Source organism: Oxyura jamaicensis, chromosome 12 (genome assembly GCF_011077185.1).
Source record: "Oxyura jamaicensis isolate SHBP4307 breed ruddy duck chromosome 12, BPBGC_Ojam_1.0, whole genome shotgun sequence".
NCBI classification, from domain to species: domain Eukaryota; kingdom Metazoa; phylum Chordata; class Aves; order Anseriformes; family Anatidae; genus Oxyura; species Oxyura jamaicensis.
Genome location: NC_048904.1, coordinates 10,323,313 through 10,347,469, shown reverse-complemented (window position 1 = coordinate 10,347,469; position 24,157 = coordinate 10,323,313). Strand labels below are relative to the sequence as shown.

General features: G+C 40.9%; 1 protein-coding gene across 1 annotated transcript in view; it reads left to right on the top strand.

The window, feature by feature from the left end:
- Positions 1 to 193: 193 nt before the first annotated feature.
- Positions 194 to 24,157, top strand: part of EEFSEC (eukaryotic elongation factor, selenocysteine-tRNA specific) — a gene marked incomplete at its 5' end in the record, with an annotated part of 122,660 nt that continues 98,696 nt past the window's right edge. Inside the window, one exon of the mRNA XM_035337897.1 lies at positions 194 to 782. Within this exon, the coding sequence (XP_035193788.1) occupies positions 194 to 782 (589 nt within the window). The remainder of the gene's footprint in view (positions 783 to 24,157) is intronic.

Here is a 24,157-nt window from a genome sequence, read left to right as displayed (position 1 = left end):
ATTGCTGCCCTTAAATGAGGCACTGGATGGGGTTGTGGGGTAGCTCTGTCTGGGGTGCTGTGAGTTTGGGACTTCTGTCAGGATTTGGGTATTTTTTGTTGCTGCAGGTGTGGTTGTGACCTGTGCTGCCATGAGTTGTGTTTTTTTTTTATTGGGAGTTGGGTGGGTTTTGCCACTGTGGATGTGGTTGTGACCTATCGCAAGACGTGTGGCTGCTTCATTGCCTCTCTGGGCCCCCCTTTGGTGTACATGCCACAACCACGACGCCCTCGCTACTCTTTTACACCACTTTTACTTCACTCCAGGGCGGAGGAAGGCTCCCAGCCCACGCAGGGCAGAGCCGCGCTGCGCCTGTCCCCGCTCCGTGCCCGCCTCAGCCACCGCGGGGCCGGGCCCGGCTCCGGCTGCGGCTCTCCCCGGGGCCGAGGCCGCGGAACGGCGGCGGCGGTGCCGGCGTTGCCGCAGGGGCGCTGTTGGGACGGACCCGGCCGGTTGCGGCTCCGCCATGGCCGCCGTGCCCCGCGTCCTCAACGTGAACGTGGGCGTCCTGGGCCACATCGACAGCGGCAAGACGGCGCTGGCCAGGGCGCTCAGCACCACCGGCTCCACCGCCGCCTTCGACCGGGCTCCGCAGAGCCGGGCGCGGGGCATCACGTTGGACCTGGGCTTTTCCTGCCTCCGCACCGCCCTGCCGCCGCAGCTCGGCCCGGGGCCCGGCGAGCTTCAGTTCACCCTGGTCGACTGCCCGGGGCACGCCTCCCTCATCCGCACCATCATCGGCGGTAAGGGGCAGCGGGGGCGGCCGCCCCTTCCCGGCCCGGTGCGGCGGGGCTCGGGCTCGGGTCGGGGTTGGCACAGGTTTGGTGGCCTTGTCACCCATCCCCGGGGCCCCTTCAGCACAAGCCCTGCACTCCGAGGAAGGCTGGTGGAGAGGGGAGTGCTCCGGCTGGTCTTGGCGCAGGCCTGCCCGGTTTGCTTGCAAGCCCTTGGAGAAAAGTTTTGTTGCATACAGAGAGCATGTTTGTGGTATGCGAGTGTAATGTTAGCTTCGTTGCCCTCCCTGGTTGAAGCTGCCAGGTTGGTATCCCCTGTGCTGAGAGCTGTGGTGCACTTGGTGGGTGTGCACGTGTGTCAGACCCTGCTGGTGCAGAGGCCCAGGGCTTCTTGTGAAAATTGTATGGTTAGAAAGCATTAAGTGGTTTTAGTTGTCTCAGTTTTAGTCTTCATTGAGGATACACAGAGATTCATCTGGCTTGCTTTAGAGCTCGTTTTAGGTTAGCTCACCTTGTTCTATGAGGAATAGCACCTCCCAGCTCTATCTCTTGCAGAAAGTTGAGAGGCTGTTGGTGCGTGACAGGGATTGTGGCTGCAGGCAATGCAAAGTAGTCCCAGGCTGATAACCTGAAGCTATTAGAGCTCCAGAAAATTCAGTTCCTATCCGTTTGCTGTGCTAGTCCCTCAGTGTTAAGGAGGTGGTAGTTTTGTAATGCGATGTACATGTCCCGGCAGCTACGCTGAGGTTCAGGCCAAGTTACTCTTCATGATGTACAAGTTAACCCCCTTTTAAGCAGTCATAATACATGTAAGTGGTGTTAGCAGTAATAACATTGTACTGCTTGCATTTCTTTTGGATAGAATAATAAATACTTCCCTTCTTGATTCCTGCAGCACTGTCAGTGTGTGCTCTGTAGCTGGAAGAGAGGAGTGGCTGTGTGCCGAATCCCTGAAATCTGTGGTCTTTGAGTCTTTTGTACTTTACAGTCTGTTACTGGGCTTAAGTAATTGTAAGCACCTGATTATCTTCTGAAGAGCAAAGTTTATTTTGGCAAATGGTAGCTTTTCTTGGACGCGCTGGTAGAGTGACTTGTAGATAGACACTCCTTTCTTTAGGAAACAACTGATCTGAGCGGGGTGAGCTCTCTCTGAAGAGGACTCAGGAAGCCCTGGAAAAATAGCTTTTGTTATCACTTATTTTGGAGTGGTTATTTGATACATAGACTTCTTATTGCTTCCTATTTATTGTTTTTATAAAGAACCTTACATCATTTAGTCACAGCTGTCTAAGTTTGTTGGATAAGTTAATCAAAAAATATTATTGATGGGCTGTGGTGGAAGAAGAAAGGATGTGGATTAGACTGGTTGAATGATAATTTTCTCCCCAGCAAGCATGATCCTGTACAGGTAGCAATTCAGGCACATAAGCTTGTCAAACTTGCTTAGTTCCAATTATACCAGATTACGTATTTTAATGAAAATATTTGATTCATATGACTTACTGCAATCCTATATATTAAACAGAATTGCAAAGAAAATGCGGTACTGTGTTAATACTCGGAGCTAGAAATTTTAGCTGCATGCTTGATAGCATACACACAAATCTTGATATTGGATGCTTATTTGTTTTTACTACCAGGTCTAAAAAGCGAGACCTTGTTGTTAAAACCTGATCTATGCTGCTGGGACTATTCAGGGCACTCATAATTTTAGTATGTTTTGGTGAAACTGAAGTATATCATGTGTAATAGGATACATCCTTCAGTATTTTGATATTGTCACCTTTTCCAGCTTTTCAGAAGTGGAAAACCAGGCCTCCCAGATCACAGTACTTTAGAATTTAGATTTTCATCTACTTCCTCAGCATAAGTGTTCAGGGTTTGCCGTTCCAAGCATTTTCGTTGCAATCAGGAAGGCTACTGCTCTTTTAGATGCTATGATTTTCCTCTTATGTTTCCTATTTCTAAGGCTTTTAAATAAAATATCAGAGCAAAATGTTGTATCTTTGTGCTAATTCTGCACGTCAGAGTTCCCCCAGGTCTTGAAAATACTGCTCTTCTGAAATTAAGGCCTGAGATTTCTGTAGCTAGAGTTAACCTACAGAAGAATGGGAGGTAGAGGGGCTCCAATAAAGGGAGCGGGATGTGAGCATTTGGAAGGGGGATGAGAAGAAGGCAGCTTTCTCTTGTGTATTATCCTCATCCACGTGCAGCTTTTGCTGTTGGGGCTACAGGCGTGAAAATACGCTGCTGCGTGCTCTTGTTCGAAGCTCTTCCTTTCATTGAAGGTTGTGTAAACTGCTTGGATCCCCTTTGAATGCCCCATCATGGGGGGCTGCTGTCTGCTATGGCTGGGTAGCAGTGGCTTTATACAGCTTATTAAATCTGCCACTGGGCAACTAGCTCGAGGCTCCTTCTCAGGAGCTTTTTACCAGCTTCACAAGAGCAACCAGCAGCCTGTCATCCTCTCTAACCAGCATCTTTTCTGTGCTCCCAAAATGCTCTTAAGGGTTAATTCCTCTCCTGTGCAAGGCTGATAAATCCCACTTGCAGATCAGCTGAAACTATTTACTGTTCTTTAACATATTTTTGAGTCTGGCTAATTCTTGAAGGGCATTTTTCATGGCTGAATGTAGTATTGCATTTTTGTCATGCTACACTAGGTAGCACTTGACCTTGCAAATACTTTTCACAGTCACTCACAGGATGCTTATTTAGAGACAATACCTTAGGATTAAGTGAATGCAGAATATTTGAGCAGTAACCAAATGGAATGGAAAATGGAAGTCATATTTCATTCTCTGTGGCTGCATTTTTCTTACAAAGCTTGTCCTTGAAAAGAAAACCTATCGAATGCTAAATCAAGTGTGTTTTGTTTTTTTCTAACCTGCATGCTAGGAATTGGAAATGTTGTGGACAGTTCCACCCAAGTTGCTTTCTTAAAGTTTTATCTGGAAGGTGATAGTCAAGCCTGGAATGGAATAAGTGATGGGCACTTGACTTAGTACATCATGTATTTAAACCATACTGGTTTATTCTTCCACCACAGATGTTTGTGTGTCTGATGTCACAAGAAGGTATTAAGTTACTTTGGATAGCTGCATGGTTTGGACTCTGCTGTGTGCTTCGTTTATTTGTACTATTCTTCTGAGCAGCAGGAACAGAACTTTTTTTTCTTAGTATTTTATACGAACTTCAAGGCTTCCCTTGCTGTAGCAGGAGGTAGTCCTCCATACAGCAAGCAGTACAAGTGCTGTTTGTATTTATGGCTGTTTGTGGTCAAATTGCTAAACCGAAAACAAACCTGAATAACTGAATTTTAATGGTCAATTCCTTAGCTTGTCGCAGGCAGCAAGAGGCACTCGTATCAGCTGTGCTTGCCTTTTGCACTGAACAAGTGACTGCAAAGTGCAATGCTGTTTTCCTCCATTGCCGGGGAGAGTTAAGAGGAGTCTTGTCAAAATTTCACACTCACGGAGAGGAAGTTCTCTCTGTCAGTGCTGTGTTTTTAACTTCCATTCTTGTGTTAGATCTTGGCTCTCCAGTCTTCGGCAAAACCGATGTTAACCAAATCGAAGTAAAACAAGACTTGCTTTTAGGTTTGTGTCACAGCCCCGTGCATCCAGAACTCATCATCAGATGAGTTCAGCAGCAGGGGATGCCTGCGGAGAGGTTATACAAGTTAATCTTCCAGAAGAAATTCAATCCCCATATTTCATTTTAAGACCACTTTGCGTAGCAAAGTAGTCTAACCAGTAGCAGATTTTTTACTTGCTGATGGTTAATTTCATGCCCTACAAAGGGTCAGCACACTAATACAGAAGAACATGATTACCTCACCCCGGCTTCCCCCACACACATGCAGCGAGGGGATCCTGCGGGGTTTGTTTTAGGTGCGCTGTTGTCAGATGCTTTTTCTGTTCAGCTCTGAGATGGGTTCTCAAAAGAACTTCTGCAGAAGAAAGTTATCTTTTTTTTTTTTTTTTTTTTTTCTTAGCCCGTGAAGTTCAAAGGACGGAGTAGCCTTATAGGGTTTTAATTTGAAAGCTACTGCTTGACCCTGGTTGTCTAAACCTGTGGGGGAATTCTGGCAAACTTGTAGTTTTGTAATCCTTGTGCCTTGCTGAACCTTTGACCTCTTTACTTTATAACCAGAGCTTCATTGTCACCATTTGTCCCTGCAGTTCCTTTCAAAGAAAACTGCCTTGCAAGTGTCTGTTTCCACTTTGCTGCTGTGTTCCGTTAAGGAAGGGTATTAATTCATACCTGATACATCGGAGGGGCCAAGACTTTTGAACTTGCACAAGAGCTTGGGGAGGGGGAAATGAGCATAGCGAAAGCATGTCTTGCTGATGCAAATGAGTACAATGAAAACAGTCTTGGGAGATCAAGGGGAATATGGGCTTGCTACCAGCATTCAAAGGCGGTCAGATGCAGATTATTTGTAAGATTAACACAGCGCCAGAAGAAGGTACTTTTATTGCAGATTTGTTGCTTTGATGAAGTTGTTGTAAACTTCTAGGAGGATTTGTAAACTCAGGGTTGCCTTTATGTTACTGTCAAGAAAATATACTGCTGTCAGTGCCAACTTTTGCTTGTTGACAGCTTTGTGAATATACGACAGTTCCTGTTTTTTTTTTTTTTCAGTCCCAGGTGAGAGAGAGCTCTATGTATGGTTTTGGAGTGGTATCTACATCTTACATTACGTATATGGGTTACTGTGAATTTGCACAGAGGCCTCTTGATGTTGGTTGTTGAGGGGAAGCCTGTTCTTTGGAGGACAGAGCTTTGTGGTGTTCAGGGGCTACTCATCTAGTCAGGAAGGTCACTGGAGGGATTTGAGGACTCACCTGCCAGCTTCAAGTGAGAGTAACATAACAAGCAACCTCTTTTTGTTGAAAATATTATAGTACAAGTCCCACGTAATGTAGCTTTTCTTCTTGAGGTTTGATGCAGTGAAAATACGAGTCAAGAGTTCACCGTTTCCAGTTAGCACTCTCTAAACGCTAGTAACCTTGTTGGGTTCACGGTCCTTAAATTGCTGACATTGCTTTGTGTTAAAAAATGCAAATAAATGTTATTTCTGTGAATGAAAAGCCTTTCTCTTGAAAATGAGTGCTGTTTTTTAATTCACTTTGAGGAATTTGGTTGGAGCCTGCTACTCCCCAAATTAAGGGACTATTTTTAATGAAATTTTTAAACTAAAACCCTTTTTTTCTATTAAGTAACAGTCTAAAGAAAAGGCAGCTGGTATAAAAACAGTAATACTTTAAAAAGCCCTCTCCCCAACCCCCTGGAACACAGCTGTGTCTACAGGATATTTCGGCGCACAAGAGGGCAGTGTTTGCTTGCGATGTAGGATCTTACTGATAAGTATGTAGGGTAACAGGTCAGCAGGGATGGGGTGACCTTACTTGGAAAAGAAACAAAAGTAAGTAGAAGATTTAGAACTCAACTGTGGCTTAACTTTCTCCTTCCTAAAGAAAACGACCCCTGTCTTTTAAGGAAGGTTAGTCTTACTTCATTTACAACTTGAATAGTGTTTTTATACCTTAAGCAATAAAAATGCAAAGGGTGTCGTCTTCTGTATTTCATGACAGAGGCAGGTAACCCAGATGAGATGAAACAACGGGTTTTCATTGAAGTTGCATGTGAGGGGGATGACACTTCATCCACATAAAGGGCCGTTTTTTTATTTTACAACTATGGAAGGATTAGCTAATTTAACCTGTAAAGCAATTGGAAATGTGGGAACCATGAAACTTAGTACACAACTCCTTTATTTTCTTCCCTGTTTTCCCGTGTCATTTAACCCTGTAAAAGCAAGGTAGTTGTACTAAATCTATTCTGAATTGTTTCTGTGCTGTATAGGGCTGCTTGTATATTAGGAGTAGAGTTAAACTTGTTTTTAGGTGTGTGTACCAGATAATTTAAAACAGAATAGCGGTCTTTGTGGAATTTTAATCTATCTGTATTATAACCTGACTTGTTCTACTCTTTCATTACTTTTACCTTCCTTCTAATTTTTGTGCAAATTAATGTTTTTTTTTTTGTTTGTTTGTTTGTTTGTTTGTTTGTTTGTTTTTGAGAGCAGTAACAGTGAGGCTAGTTTACTTGCCTGTTATGATTTCTATTTTATGCTCTTCTCTGCTCTTTTTGACTTGAAGCTGACTTCCACGTTAGTTGCCCAGGTTCAATGTGCTCCTCAAGTATGCATCAACAGTTCGGTTATATCAGAGAAAAAAATCAGGAAGAGCCTTCCTTTTTGTTCTGTGGGCTTAAAAGTAAGCCATCATCTTCTGATCTCACAAGTTATATTGAATAATTGCCTCCTCTTTTACTCTCTTTAGATAGAGTTCTGTCATGTTTCATGTAGTGTTTCTAGTATTCATTTTTTAAAAAGAGCATGCTGTCTGAAGATGTGATTTATAATTTAATTCTCCATCTTAAATGTAGACTGTAAATGAGTGGCTTTATTGAACCATGTTTGAATGTTAAATTCTCTTGCTAATATGGGATAATTTTTCTGCAAAGCTTGTGAATGGCTGCGTGTGCATACTTATATGCAACAAAATTGTGCTAATTCACACTTCATTATTTGACACAAAAACTTGACAGCTTCTCAGGAAAACATAATAACCAAGCGCGGTAATGGTGCTGAGTAAGTCTGTTTGATCGCTCTCCCTATTGATGTAAAAACAGAATTTCTTTGTTCCATCATACTGTGTGCTAGCATTCATCAAATAACTGCATGCCTTTTCATTTCACTTTGCGTCATGTTTCTTCTTGCTTGAGATTTTGTAAGCTCTCTGGGAGAGTGGTCGAGCTTTATTAATCTTTTTTTTTAGGAGTTTCTAAGTATCAGATAATATGAAGTCTTAGAATAGATTTTACTCAGGTATTTAAAACTTATTGTAAAATATGAAGCACCTTTATAATTAATTTAGTTTGACAACAGCAATTTTTAAAGCCTATTTTTCAAAGCAGTATTTTTACTGATGATGGATCGGTTTGCTTGCTAAATAGTCCAATTTAGCAATTCACAGCGGTCTACTTATTAAAGCAGTTTGATTAGGTTCTACTGTATTTGTTCTACAGCTTGCTTTAGGAGCTGTCTTCAATTACTAGATGCAAGTTGAATGATATATTGCTTATGTATAGAACCCCCTTTTAAAAACTAGTTTAGCTGGATGGAGCCATAAACTTTGCTTCCTTAATAGGTCTGGGGTGTTTTTTTTGTTTGTTTGTTTTTTGTTTTTTTTTTTTTTACTAGTAGTAATAGTGTATGTTCTTGGATGGCTGTAGTAGTGTTCTTCAAAGCCCTTAGAAAAACAAAATGCAGACGGAAAAATCTAGGGTACGATGCTAAAGCAGACGTGCAGCAGATCTTCCAGCTAAGCAAGCAAGCCAAATCTGCACATTGTCATTGTTAACGTCCATAAGTGGAATAAATAGTTGTTCCTGCGGTGTGGCAGCTAGTTGTTTTCTGTCTGGGAACCCTAAGGTTGGCCTGGCAAGCAGAAGAGCAAGGACAGATGTTCAGTGGTGGTGATTTCCAGCTGGATTCTTGAATGCGTTGTGTTCTGTTATGAGCTGTGACCCACAGAGCAAAATTGAGCATGAGCTCCAGCAAAGAAAGACTCGAACAGCTCGTACGATAGCTATGATTGCAAAGATACTGTGCATTCTGTGAGAACGTATTCCCAGTGCTATCTGTAAAGTGTAGATTAAATAGCCGTGCTGAAGTGCTTCCTTTAAACTGTTTGCTTCCAAAAGCATTGCAGGCTAAGTAAATACCAATAATTCTTATTTCCCATCTCCTTATCAGTTATTCTACCAAAAAGTTCTTGCACAGGCTATCTAATCACTTCCAAGCGAACATGAAATGGTTAGTGTTGGCTTCCAATTTGAATTACGATCTCTGTTTCAAACATAAGCTGATTAATTTTACGTTAGATTGTAATTATCAGCATTACCAGCACAAGGGGTGGTTGCAGCCAGTCTATATATATGACGAACATTATAGCGGAACACGTTGGTGAGTAGTGGGAGAAAAGGAAATAAGAGGTTAAACAAAAATGAACTAGTTGCATTCAGCAGCACCACAAGGGTAAAGGATGACATGGGAGAGTTTAAAAAAAATAAAAATAATAATCCAAGTTTGGGTTTTGAGATTGATAGAATCTGACCTAGGTGAGAAACCAGGCCACTCACCCCAGCCTCGAGAGAAGAGATGATTCATTTGGACTTAATGTTTTGTTTGCTGAAAAACTTCTTATTTTCTTTCAATTCTTGCCATAAAAGGATCATGAATGTTGTTTTGTTGACTGTAGATCTGCTTTTTCTGCAGTGCCAGAAAAGTGAATTTAATCCAATCCCCTGTAGCGTTTTTTTGTCTTCTGTGCCAAAGTTTTCCTTTGTTTTATGGCTTGTTGGGGATGCAACATGTGGTTGGCACGTGGCAGTAGTTGGTGCTCTCAGATCTTGGGCATTCTTCTTCATTGTGGAGCTTCACCTCAGTTTGTCGTGCAAATTTTCAACTGTCTTTTATTTCCATCAAATGTATTGTAGAGCAGTTGGGTCTATTTTAGAGATGTTGCCTGCATCTGTAAAATTTGAAATGGTCTTTGAGAACCTGTTGGCTAAGGAAAGCTATAGAAATACCAGAGAATTGTTGATGGTACTGTCCAATTACCTTAACCAGGGTAGGCAAGGGACGATGGCTTTTGTTGCAGGCGCTTATTCATACTTAAACCTGCTTTGGTTATATTAAACACTTCCCTTCCAGCATTATTGCTTTGGAGAAGAAAGTTTCCAAAGTATGCAAAAGCTGCATTTGGAGAACGAAACAAAATTATTGTATTTTCTCTTTTTTGGGATCAAGAGGGGGAGGGAAAATGGTTTCCTTGTATTTAACCGTGCTGTTGGATGGAAGACAAAGCTCAGTCTCTCTTGCTGACTAATGTCATCATCGAGGCATTTTTTTCTCCCACGGAGCAATTTTGTCTCCATTGAGACCCCCACAGCCATTGGCAAGACCGTGGCCCGAGATTAAATCTCATGCTTGGGTGAAATTCTAATGACTGTAATTGTTTCCTCTTTTCAAGTCTGTGGTCCCTTCATCAAAGAGTGGTGCGGAAATTATGCATTTATGTTGTAAAAGGGGAGGTCATGATTACCTGAACCTGTGGTTGACTTTGGGGGATTCTGTGTCGTGTTCTGGCAGTGGTTATCCACGCTGACATTCCAGTATGCGAAATGATTTAAAGCGTGGCTTAGGCTATGCATGTACATGAACGGGGGCAGGTCTCAGCCCTCCCTGGGTGTTTGGGATGCTCTTGTGTGCTGCCATGCACTATCGGTGGGTTGCAACCACTCCGTCGGCAGCGGTGGCAGCTCTGGTGTCTTCATTTGTCTCAACAGTAGTGAAGGAAAAGCAGTCAGTGCGGCTTGGGAGCTTTCTGCACCTGATCCACCGCAATTCCCAGCGTGTTGTAGCCATGAAATTGTGCTGGGCTTGTCTCCCCAAAACAGGAGGGCTCTGAACTTAGCAGCTGGGTGGGTCACTGTTAACCCTCGTGCTTGGGTAGTTAGTGATGGTGTCCGAACCCTTCAGCTTCTGGAGTGAGGATATGAGATCATTCCAGTTTTGGAACCATAGCATCCCCAAACTCCTCTGGAGATCTATGGAAAAAATGCTGTACCGTGCATTAAGCACAAACTTTTGGAGTTTGTACTTCAATAGCTTATGAAGCAGCCTTTAAAGTTTTTAGAAGAACTGACCAAGAGATATTTTTTTACAGAATAAAGAAAATAGTTCAAATGCCATTTATTTTTTTCTAGGCTGCTCTCAGAGACTAAAGAAACCCCCAAACACAGAGTCATTTTAAAAAGCTTTCAGCATGAGAATCTCTTCCTGATCTCAGTGAGACAAATACTCAAAAGCACAATTCCACGTGCCACCAGTGCTGTTCACCGAAGTGACTAGCGTTGGGCATATGACATAGAAACTTTGGCCTGCGTCTGGCAATATAACAACTTTTAAATAAGTAAAAAAAAAAAAAAAAAAAAAAGCTTATCACCTTTTCTCATCTCTCCTATATATAAAATTCCTTAATGCCTGAAAAACAAATTCTAGCCCAAATTGGTGTGTAAATGCACACGTGTATACACACAAAAATGTGTTAAAACATGAAGTTATTGCGATCATATTTATCCTTGAATATGGCATACTTGATATTTCTAAATATTCAAAAGCCATGAATTGGGCATCCCTAAGGAAATTGTTTTGTTCTTTCAGTTTGCTTACTCTATAAATTTTTCACCTTATGCTGAGGGACCACCGTTTCTTACCCTGAGTGGCCTTTTCACCTACAGCTGAGATCCTCCCATGTTTTCAGGCCTGCTGATGGAGGTGTGGTGGCTGGTGATGTTTACTCTTGTGTCTTACTGAGCTTGCCCTTTACTCAGTGCTGTGTATTAGGATACCCAGTAGTGCTATCTTCTGTCCCAAACTGGTATTTAACTGGAATGTCTTGTGGGAAGAGATTCCCTTGTCTCTTTGGGGTGTAGTATATTACATCTAGAGGCAATACAAGAATGCATTTTGGTTAAATTGACCTGTACCAAACTTTGCATAGAGAAAATACCCTTCAGCTGAAGGGCAGGGAAGACTTTTGAACTGAAACACACACACACACACACACATATATATATTGTTTGGTGGCTGAAAGTCCAGGTTTTACTGAAATTTCACCTTCAGACGCATGTTTTTGTTACCAATTCACTAACAAGTGTTTTTTTTTCTTCGTTTTCTAATTGCTTTTAAGCTTTATTTACTGTATGAAGGACTTGATAATTCTATAATAGCCAGCACTGAGTTAAGGTGTTGATGGCTTCTTCATTTGTTGTAACTTAAAGCCACACAAATCAAACGTGAAGATACGTTTAACTTTTGTTTCTTTATATAAGCCCCATTGTCCATTTCCTAATCCACCCATGCAGCAAGAAACCAGCATGTTTATTTTAAAAGAATGTTTTTTAGAAGTATATTCAAATTGATGCGGTGGTTGAATGCTATTTTAATTAATGCACTTGATTCTTTTCCCTTTGCATTTTAAAGATTTTTTTTGTATTTGTCCTTTTTAAGAGGACCGCGGACCTTAGCTAGGGAAACTGTGGAGCGTGTTTGAAGTGATGTCAGGTGTATGGAATTTTTTTCCTGTTTTCTTGCATATAATTGAGTCAATCCGACGTAAATACAGAACTGACTAATGTGAAATTTGAATGAGTTGATGATGTCCTTTCAAAGCTTGCGTGTGCTGTTTTAAGCCTTCTTGCGATAGCTTATGGGCTCATATAAGAGCAGTTGGAACAAAAAGGGCTATAGGAATGTTTGAGGTTAAGCTGTATATTTATTCTAGCAGCGTATGATAGTATTTCAGCAGCATTTTTGCTTTGTACTGGGGAGCTAACAACTTCGTAGCATCTGAAATGCAGCAGTTTTTACCGTGTTTATTGGACTCTGAAAACTTCCAGGAAACTGAAATGAAATCATCATAACCTCAAGATGTGCGCGTTTTGGGGACAGCGGTGTTCTGTTTGTGCTGTTGTGCTTTCTGTGGAGGACTTGTCTTTTTGTCCCGGTCTGTGCGAGCTCCCCTCGATGCTCTGTTTGTTCAGAAGTGGATTTAACATGCTCTGTGAGTGAGAAACGTGGCTTTCTGTGAAGAGAATGCTGACGCGGGGTCAGATACTGTCCCCCTTCCACGTATTTTATTTAGGGGTCAGATGTATAGTACAGCATAGACAGGGTAAGAGTAGCCAAGATAGCTCAGCTGAAGGACTGCGTTTAGGAGAACTTCTCATAAGAAGCAGAGCAGTGTGTAGCATCACTCACGACTGAAATACGGGATTCTTGAGCCGTAGTCTAAAGGTGGCAAACATGACTTTGTACGAGGTCAGCAAAACAGCCCATCATGCTAGTTTTCCAAAATTTCGTGTATTCTGGTCTGCTGCTAAGTGGTAACGATCATTACAAAATATTCTAAATGCCCGAGTTGTGCTATCTCTACTTCGGTTACTTCTGAGGAGCCAAAAAAATTGGGTTTTAATCACCGAGGTTGTACTCTTTCTTGTGCTTTCAGCATTTCATTAAGCAGTGATTAGTACTCTTTAATTATGCATTACTTTATCTTAGTGATGCATTGTTGGTTTATTGAATCTGGCTGATGCCTGGCAACTTCAGCAGATTTTTTTCTCGCTGTGCAAGAACATCTAAGTAAGCAGTAGAGGTGTTTATAGCCTAGGCTCTGGTTTTAATGATAATGTTACCTGTTTTTTGAAGCAAAGTGGAAAACATGAGAATTCTTTTTCCCTTTAAGCCTCTCTCAGATGGTGAAGAATAAACCATGTAGCAGACTGATCTTGAAGCTTTGTGGTTGGAATGGATTTTTCTCAATGTTTATGAGCTGGGCACTTCCACACGAGAATAAAAAATATATTAAATGGTGCTGGGGGGGAGAGGGGAAAAGAGGAGGGACAATGCAGTAGGCAACAGTTGAAAAGCAATTTCTTTATACTAATATGTCCTCTCCTGCATAAGAGGAAGAGATGAGAAAAAGGATCTCAATACTATTAAAAGCTGGCCTTGCTTGTTTTGTCGTGACTTGTATAAGAAATAAATTTAGGTGGGCACTGGTGGGCTGTGAGGTAAAATGGTTTTTGATAGAGGGTAGGGTTGCTGATAGCCCACCCTTGCTATACTTCTGTTTTATGTTGTCTGTATATTTAAAAATTACTACATGTTCAGTTTGCTTCCAGGTTTAACAGCATACAAGCCTGAGTTCTAGTTCAGCAATGCTGCTGAAAAGAAGTAGGCTTCTTCTCCTGCCCAGTGCTGCTGCAGAGAGAATAGATTGTCGCTGCTATCTCGGTACTGAAAATTTCAAAGCTTTCATTTTGCTGGTAAATCCCTTCCTACAGCGTGCGTACTCTGAGATGTTGTGGTTTAGTTTTTTTCTTGGACGAACAGAACTTTAACTCTTCAGTAAAGAGCCAATCTTCTAGTTTTATATTTAAACTCCTGTTTTTTCTAAGCTATGGAGAACGTTGCTCGTTTAAAACATGGTGACTACCAAATGAGCAAATGTTTTTCATTTTTTTTCCCCACTTGTGGTCTGACAGTTTGTTTCCCCCATAAAGTGCATCTTGCTTAACAAGTATATTAGCGTTACTTTAAGGGAGAAAAAAATGTAAATACCTATTTGTGATGCTTATCTAAACTTTAATTCCACATGGACCAGTCATTAAAAACAAGTTCACTTTCTTTACCTAGATAATTTTTTTTCCTCTTCATAAACTACTTCTGCTTCATGTTTTTACAATATAGCAAGGTAACATTTCCTCAAAGGTAGACAAAATGTGGCATTTAAAATATCAAAAATAATTTATTGGGAATGCTTTCATGAACTCTTGGAACAAAAATTAGTTTTGAAATCTACGGTGAGTTGTCAGTGAGAATATACTTAATAAAGTTTCTTTGTATTTATCTTCATTTATTATTATATAGTTCTTCAACAGCACCCGTCTCCATCATTTGACAGGAATGCCAAAGGGGTTGGATATTAAAAGAAGCATATTTACTTAAGTTAATTTGCAGTGTAGCTCACATGCTGGGTCCTCCATCCCTTGTTCTGTCTATCTAGTTTCTGTTGTCCAGAATTGAATTTGGAATCTCTTCTAGAAGACTTGCATGTGAAACAAGGTAAGACCTAACAGGCTGTAGAGAGTAACAATAACATACAAAAACTTGCACAAGGCAGAAGCACCTCAGCATGGATTCCTGTGAAGGTAGGAGTGTGTAATCTTTGGGAATTCTTGCTCTGCTTCTGACACTGGTTGGTAACAATTCCTGCTTAGGAATTGCTTCTCTTAATCACATGAGGACTTGTATCGTGGAGGTGAACTTCTCGAGTGCAGGTGGTTTAGCGGACTTCTGGGCACTTGATTTCTAGAATCCAGTCCGATTTTGATGTCTCAGTGCCTGCAGTTGCTGCTCTTTGAGTTGTTGGTGTCTTGAAAAGTTCTGGTTACCCTGATCCCAGTGTCTTGAAAAGTTCTGGTTACCCTGATCCATTCAAAAACAACTCAGATGTAAATGTACAGGTACAGCATACTCTGGAGTGGAAGCATTACGGCTTTGCAGTCCGTGTTATTTTCTTGTTTATCTAGGATTGTTAGTCCGTTGGGTATTTGCATTAAATACCTCGAGCGGTGCCAGCATTCCAGGGAGGCGGTCACATGAGCCTGGCAGAGCAGTGTGTGTTCTGAGCAGACTTTGTTTTCTGTAGCCTTTCTTCCCACTTCCCTGGGGATGTTTCCAGCCTCTGTTCAGGCTTTAAAATTTAGTCTGGGGAGAGGAGCCCCTAATTATCAAGTGAGATGTAGGAGGGAGAGTGCTTGTGGGGATGAAGACCTGCTGTACTGTTCTTCTGATGGCTGTTCTTGTTGTGGAAGTTCTGATCTTGATTAGTATTTTACTTAACCAACAGATGTTACTGCTTACAGATGTCACTTACACCAACTGCCACCACTGCTGGTAAAGTGCCTGTACCCTGAGTAAATAATTCAGTTTTGTTCAATTCACTCATCCCAGAGAAAATGCTGGAGACCTTGTGCTGAATTATTCTCAAGTATCTATGATATCTTGGTGTGTTCTGTTTTGTATAGAATTTGAATTGGACTGGAAAATTACTGTGCAGGGCTATGTTGAACCACGGAACCTTTCAATACTATTCAAAATTTCTGAAATAAAACCTCTTTAATCATGAATTTCTGAGAGATAAGAGGACCTTTTTTGTAAGTTGATGGCTTTTGTATGTTCACCTTACAAGGTACATGCTTTCTGAGGTATAAAACACGACGCAATACAATATTAAATTTCTAATTGTCTAAATTTGAATTGTCCGGTTTTATTTACTAATTAAACTCTCTACTGCTTTCCTCCTTCACTGTGAGTATCACCTCCATTATTACAGTGGATTTTTATTAATTATACGGACGATGTTTTCATGTGAAGCACATGGCACACAACCTGCAATATCTGGATTGCTTTGTAGTGTTGGCAGTTCAGACAGCATATCCAGCGTGAGACTGTAGTTGGGACAAAACAAATTGGGATGTGAGATTTCTGCGACCTTTGGTCACTTGGGACTATTCTGAAGGGAGACGTAGATTCCGTGCAATCTTCGTCAGCGAGACTTTAAGTAAAAATATATACGCTGTCAAAAGCATTTCTAATGCCATGGCAGAAAATGTGAAATAGTACCACATACCCGATAATGGCTTTTTTGAGAAGATCCTCTGGTGCAATCTGATGTGATCTCGGGGAATGGCTAGCTATTTAGGTCAGTTGTGTTCATGATTTGGTACTGAACTGTCAGGCAGGCCCAAATGTCTACCACGGACCAAAGGCCAGAGAATTGAGTATGGAATAAATCTCTTCTAGGATTTGAGTATTGAGTCAATGCCATCTTTTGCAACAAACAGGGGTTTGAGCTTTTGTGAATATTGAAAACCTTGTTAAGTGAACACTCCAGTAGACCACTGCTTTGAGTTTGGCTTCAAGTGGTAAATTTTGAGGTAGTTTGGCATCTAAAATCTTACTTGATAATGCAGTATTAACTCTTAAAGCATTAGCAAGAGCAATATCAACTCTTCAACTGCTAGTCTCACCCAAAGTTTGTAGTTGTAAGTGAACAAAGCACCCAATAACCGGCATTGCAGCAGGGCAGGTGAGCTGACTGTTTACTAGACGATCCAAAAAATTTTAGGGCTTCCAAAATATTTTGTTCACTTTAGCTCTGATTATCTGCACAGTGCAGAGAAGGAAATCATCCTTTTTCCTAAGAATTGGCATCCTTAATTTGTTTGGGACTGATTTGTTTTAGAGATTTACTTCTTCCCATGTGCTATATTGCTATGACTGTGTAGTAATGCAGGTGCTCAAAATAAAACTTAAAGAGTGTGCCTTTCTTGAGGATCACCCTTTCTATATGAATTTGTTGCTGTTTCTCGTTCCAGCTCTGCTGTTCTTGAAAGGGATGTGATTTTGTTGGTATTTGGAGATGGTGAAGATTTGGAAATGAGTGTTAGCATTAGAAGTCTTATATAATTGTGAATCATGAAACTGAATGAATTTCCCAGTTCAAGTATGCATGGGGCTGTATGTTGAAGTATGACATAAAGGAGGATAAACTTACTCTTGTTTTTTTGTCCTATTTGCTAACTAACCAGCTGCAGAAGGGATTCTGAGCCATCAGTTTTGTGTGTTACTGTTAGAGAAATTAAAGCCTTAAAGTAAGGGGTTCACCGTGTTCAAGGTACAGAAGAATCTGAAGACTAAATGCAATACAGTCCTGGTAACTTGAGGTAACCTTCTTTCTTTCTGTTCAAATTTCCCATGAGATGTTGGTAGTTCTTATAATAATTCTAGATTGAGCTGCTTGACAGAGAAGTGAAGCTGTGCTTAAATGTGAGATTACTGTGTAGGGGATTTAAACTGGAACAGGCACAGTTTATTACCAGGAATTGTAGAGGGTTTTTTCTTTGTTCCTAGTTTCCCTTCTAAATTTAATTCTTAATCATAACAAAATTGGCCCTTCCTCGACTGACACATTCACATCGTGTCTGCCCGTAGCGTGCCGTCAGAGCGATGAGGACTGTTCTTAGCCCTATGGCCTTGCTGTTTTTCCCCTGTGGTGAGCGTGCGGCTCGCTCCGTCAGCCGGGCACAGCGTGTGGCTCCTGGTCAAGGCTGGGGTTCCCTTCGAGAAGAACTTCTTGACCCGTTGTATTTCTTTGTACAGTATCCGCCTCGCAGGCGGACTCGAGCCATTGTTTGGAATGCGTATCTAATGCGTTCCACTTGGACCCTCCGTTCCATTCCATAATGTTAGCTTTAATTGGCTGTTTTTAAACTTTCATGTACAATTTGGTTGTACACGGTAAATTACCACCCTCTTCGCCTTTTCCTAAGAGCAAGAAACTAGAATCCAGACTGTGCTTTCCCTTGCTGTCTTTTACTGTTGCCCTTGAGCTCTTTTAGAGGCAGCCCTGGTGGGTAGTGTTTCTGTCAGAGGACAGACCTCTTTTGCTAGTGTTTTTCCTATAATCTCCCAAAGACTGTACTTTTAAATATTATCTTGTGGTTTTGGACCAACTTCTATATTTGAAAACTTAAAGAATTGCCACTTTTGTCCAAAGAAGTATCTTCAGTTTAGTAACTTTTCCCAACTCTGCCGAGTGTGGCTAGATATCTAGCGTGTCGTCCAAGTGATTTTTTAAAAGAAATATGTATTTCAATTTGTGTATTTGTTTCAGGACAGCATCAGTCATATTTCCAAGGCTTGTGCTTACTATACAAAAGTGTTTTATGTGCTTCCGAAGTGTTGAAATGTCTAGCAGTGGCAGAATGATGATCTATTACGTGGGTTTTCATCTGTGCTTAAATACTTGATCTGAGCACCAGCAGAAGCTATTTTTGAGAAAGAGGGATAATTTAGTTATATGATGGGGGAAGCTGGTAGTGCTGCATACAAAACAATTGTTGCAGTTGAAGCTCAAAACAGTGATGAGTCTCTTGCTCGTACTTGGTTTGAGCGGAGTAGAACAAAGCCTGCCTTTATCCTCCATAGCTGGCTTATGAGCTCATGTTTCGGCTTTTCCTTTCCCCTCCCTTTCTGACATGGACTCCCTGTTTTTGTCTTTGCTGAACAGACAGTAGCTCTCCACAATATTTTTAATCTCAACAAGACGCCCAGTGGCTGATGATGCTGAAGTGTTGCCTCAACAAGGAGGGATGGTTGCTGGAGCATTCCAGGTCTGATGCCTTTGGCCAGGGAGCCGTGCAGTGTGGCCACCGATTCCTCCCCGCACAGCATGCTTGCTTTGGGCAGGCGGCTGTGTTTCATTGACTCCTGTTGTGTGCCTCCCCGTGCCTTATTTTAGGCTTCCCCCAAAAGTTATGACTGAGAGTCTTATGGTTTTAGATGAAAGAGCCTGTTGTCTTGTTGAATTATCTCCTTTCTCTCTGTATGTAAAGCAAAGCTGGCAGGTAAAAAATGATATAATAGAACAAAAGCTCCGTTATAGTAACAACTAAAGCTAGATTAGAATAAAACAGAAAGGATGATCTATTGTGGTGTGTTTTTTCTTTAAAGACTAGTGGCTTACCTGTGTCCGTTGCCCACCTAGCAGTGGCACTGCCCTCAGATGGGCTCCTGAGCATTCCTGCACTGAAATCAATTCACAGAGATAAATCATAAGACCTCTTTTCCCCTCTTAGATACGAAGAATGTCCTTGTACAAAACATATACTAGAATAACGTGTGCAATTATGGATATTGAATAGCCATCAGGATCTTGGGCTCTTAGATTTTAAGAGAAAAGAGTTTTAAAATCTTAAAACAGCAAGATACTCGGGTTTTTAATACTCTAGTGTAAAGTGAAGTTACTGATTTTTTGTAGTTACTGAAGTGAGATCAACTCATGAACTTGTTTGCTAAAAGTATAGCTGCTAGACTCTTTTTTCAGATGGGTTTAAAAACTTTCCCCGTGACAGCTGAACTTGTTGAATCAATACAGAAATCTGCTTAGATCACATACTTTAGTCTTGCAGCGTTGGTTTTATTGTGCAAATAAACTATCAGATGCTGATTTATAGGCTAGTTGTGTTTCATAGACATGCCTATTTGTTATGTACGACTGTTCTTGTAGCAGTCTGTATCCCTTCACAGCATAAAGCCGCCAGATCTCTTCAGTCAGGTCCGTTCAGCTGTTACAGCCAGGTACTTCTTTCCATCGTGAAATTTCCCAATTTAATAAAGGGGAGGTGGGGTAACTTGTTGACTTCTACCTGAATGCATCATTAAACAGTACAAGAGGGGAAATTAGGGCATGGAGGTGGTATCTTTTTTCCCTTCTTTTGGTAAATCTTATTTTTGATGCAAAGGCAGTTCTGTCGCCAGCCAGTCCAGCGTGCGTAGCCTCTCCCCCCCGCCATAAAACAATGAGCACATTCAGGCAGAACTCGTGTTTTCAGTTATTAAAAAACGGAGCCGTCTGTCTCTGCCTGTGACTTTAATCTTTAAGCCTTTATTCCTTGTACCCCACCCCCTCTTTCTTTCCCCAACCTTTTGTTTGTGAAGTGCAGGGCTACAGGATATGTGGGCCTGGAGTTTCTGAGCGCATTGTACATTCCCTTGGCAATTACAGATGTTTATAACCCTGACTGATGTTATTTCAGTATTGTGGAGGGTGAAGAGAAAATTAAAGAATGCTTTTTTTCTTTGCCCCTAGCAGTCTTTAATTTTTTTTGGGGGGGAAAAAAAAAAAAAGGAAAATGTAAACTCCCTAATTTCTTTTCTTTAAAAAAAATCTTGTTCAGCAACCTCAGATGAAAAATGCCTGAGAGCTGTGCATGAATCTTCCAGTAGCCTACCATAACTCTTCTGCGGGTACAGCGTGTTTCGTGCGGTGTTGTTATAAGTAGATGGTACTGGATTTTAGTACAAAACAAGCTCCTTGGTGTGGGGTCCGTGACCTCTGGGGTACTTTATTTCAAAGACGGAGACAAGGCAGCTTAGGACTTGAAATACTTTGAGTTAGAATCGCATTAATTTATTCCCAGCTTTACTGGAAAGCAGTTTTTTGTTTTTAGTAGAATGATTTAGAATCTTCTGAGTTAGTGGTTGTCTCTTGGATTGGTGACTTGCAGAATTGTTCAAGAAAACTTCCTTATTATTAGTCTCACAGAAATATGCTCTTGATCTGTAAAGAGGTCTAAAATGCATTTCTTCTTGGTGTTTTTTGAACTACCTAAAGCTGCAGGTGCATTGTAAGATAGATGCCCTTGAATTGACAGAGGTGGAGAGTAGCAAGTTTTTGACCTAAGTGTTAGAATTGCACGTTTCTTGGGGATCCCTGTGCATTTCATGACTTCGAGGGTAGTTGGCCTAAGCCTTGAATTTTTAGGAGAGAATAGTTCAATGGAATTGTAATTTTTTGAGGTTCTTCCTCAGAACCTTAGAGATAAAAACTTTCATATTCGTATATCTGTTTTCCCACTTCATACAAGCTACTATTTATACCTAGTAAAAGCGCAGAGTTGCACATAGAAGCGTTTACTTGGGTCAGTCTGTGTAGCTCCAGGTGGTTGGTGATGGCAATTCTTACCTTGTGACTGCTGCACAAAGCTGCTGGTTAGACTGAGCTTTCAAAGGTGTGGCGGAGGGGTGAAGAAATCAGAGTGAGGATAGGTGGGACTTTAAGAAGTTAACACTAAAGGGAAAAAAGTCTTACTGTCGCCTAATGTTGAGAGTAAGACTTTATCTGAAGTGACTAAAATATGTTTAAAAATTCCAAGAGACATTTATAGATGTTCGTAATTCAGTAATACTTCTAAGCGCCCAGAGGGAGGCAATAGGTGCTCTATGGTAACAATTCTCCAGTCCTTTTCGGGGAAAATATGGTTGGTAATTAACCATAATACATTCTCTTTATCCTAAGATAATCAAGTACTCAAGTTGTGTATTGCTTGTGTAAGGAGTTCTGAAATGTGCTATTTCTTTTTGCATTGAAACACAGGCGCAGATGTGATTGAATCCTAGATATGCTAATGTAACAGTATCGTCTTGTAAGAATTCTAAAAGAACTTGAATAGATGAAGACCCGAGTATAAAACATTACTGATACGGAATAGCACGTACAGAAAATGTATAGGTACTGTGCAGGTATCTGGCTTTCCCCTCAGTTCAGTGGTGGGCATGTGTATAGTAGTATATTCAAATGCCTATAGAGAGATGAATAGTTAAAAACATTTACTTGTGCTGCTCATGGAAAAGTATTAATTTTTAAAATAAAACAATTGCCAGAAGCAGCTAACAGGTTTGAAAGAAAATGGATGCACATGAGCAGTGTTTGCCACCTCTCTTCTCCCTTCTGTACAAGCTGATGTTTGTGTGACCTGTCATAACTTACAAATGATGATGCTGTACCTTCCTGTAGGCTGAAGCCTTAGGATCCTGTGGTATCTGGGAGGCACCAGCTAAACCACGACCTGGAGATTTCCAGGACCATAGGTGCCACCGAGGCTTTCACACACTGCATCTTCCCACTCCAGCATTCATCGTATTAGTGAAGCATCTCCAAGTCCTCAGTGCAACATTCCTGAAGCTGGGGATGGAGTTGTGGTCTTAAATCTGGTAGCTTCAGTGATTCTGCAACTCTTCTGGACGTGTAATACCTTTTCTACTCTTTAGCCGCTCTTTTCTCTTTTTGATCTTAGAAATAACCTCAGAGACTGTCTCCTCTTTTTGGAGGGAGGGAGTGGGTAGAATGGTCACACCTTTCAGTAATTCCCCCTGTGGTACCTTTATGATATCCAAATACATTTACCTCTTTTTTTCTTTGAAACTTGGTTGGAAATCTTGTAGAGAGCATGCATTAAAACTGGTTTGAGTCAAGACTATAAAAATGCTATTTTTCATCTCATCTCTTCCCTCCTGTTTGCTTTTCAGCTTTTAAAGACTTTATGTCCTATCAGGGACCATTTACGATCAGCTGTGTAAAGCCCAAGTGTAATGTTACATTAAGTTTAATTCACAGAGCAGTCCGAAACCACATACGGCCTTGATACCAAAGCAAAATATCTCTGAATAAGAAGCCTGAAACCTGAACTGATCTCTCATCAGGCCACAGGAAAGCTGACTAGGATCGTGAACACCCAGTATCTCCTGAGGAGGTTAAAGTGGTGTTTTGAATATATCTTTTCCCACACCTTCCTTTTTCCCCGAATCATGAATATAGCATTTGCTGTGCAAATTACTATCACAGTGTTTCAGAAACCTTGTTTCAGGAACTCAGTAACACTGCAGAATACGTGGCGCTTCCTTGCAAACCTCTATGTTTGAGCTTGTGATATGAATCAGTGGAATTACAGGTGCTTATGTCATTTTGGGACCCAGAAATCTGACCCGGCTTTTTCTTGTAGAGATGTTTTTAGTCTGGATGCCAAATTAAAGAACCGAACTTTTTTGTACTCTGTGTAATACAAATGCATAGCACCAAAAAAGGTTGCAATGCAAATGGTAACAACCCAATTGTTTTCTTTTCCTGTGCTTTGTTTTGCTTTCAAGTGTATGAAATAGCCTTTTTTTTCCTAGCCTATGTCATGGATTGTACTCCAGGAATGATGAGCTGTATAGTAGCGTTCAGTCTGAAATGTTAGCTAACTTTTACTCTAGTTTTATGCAGTATCACGAATATTTAACTTTCCAGCTTTATTGGTATCTGCATTTGCATATCCATATATATGAATGACACTTTAAAAAGTTAATGTTTGCTAACTAATTCACAATTTATGCACTTCCTTCTTCAAGCCAAGAAAAATTAATGCAGCTGAAATACCACGGTGTTGTGTAATTCAGCAAATGCTAACTTTTTTGTAGCGGTCATCTGTGTCTACCCAGAATGATTTGTTGGATTCTTAAGGTAGGTAGGGCTTTTTTTTAACTCCCTCCACAGTTAGTTTTCAGCTTTAAAGTAATATGGGTCCTTCCTGGTCTGTATCCAGCTTGTGCCTTGCTCGTCAATATAGAAATTCCAATCTGTTAATATGTGGTGTTATAGAAAAGGACTTTGCTGTGTATGGAAGAAGGATGATGTTTTTTCTCACATGGCTATTTACCTCTGTTTTTACTTGTGCTGCATATTATGGTATCTTTCATTATAATGCAGTATTTTTTTTCAGTCACTGAAATTTTGAGCAGGAATTGAAATGTCAGAGCCTAGTGGTTACTCATCTAATTTACTACATTTTCTTTGGATATGGTGAAAGTTTCAGGGGGTCAAAGCAAACAAGTCAGTGATAGAATGAAGCGTCCTTTGCTTTAAAGTTCATCCTAATGCCTTTTACACAAGATAAAATCAAGCTGTATGAAGCTTAAATCGTAGCTGTGTAAGTATCAAATCCATCTTTTTGTTTGTCTGAGGCCAAGTGGTACCTCCCAGCGCTGAGTCTGAGACTGTGACTTCCCCATTGTACAAACGATGGTGCTCTTTTAGAGGGGTTTTATTTTCCTCCTCTTAGTCAACTTTGTGTGCTTTTGTCATTGTATGCTGTTAATGTGGATTTTTCTTTGTAAAAAGTTGAAGTACTCGCTGCATTTGTCTTGTTTCCTGTTTTTGTTGCCACTTGTATCTTTCAGATTGCTTTTTCAGAAAGGGGCTAGATCTGAGTGTAGTATTCAATATTACATTCCTCATGTAGTCTAATACTTTACGTTTTTCCACTGCTTCTAAAAATAAAAACAATTTTGCATTGTA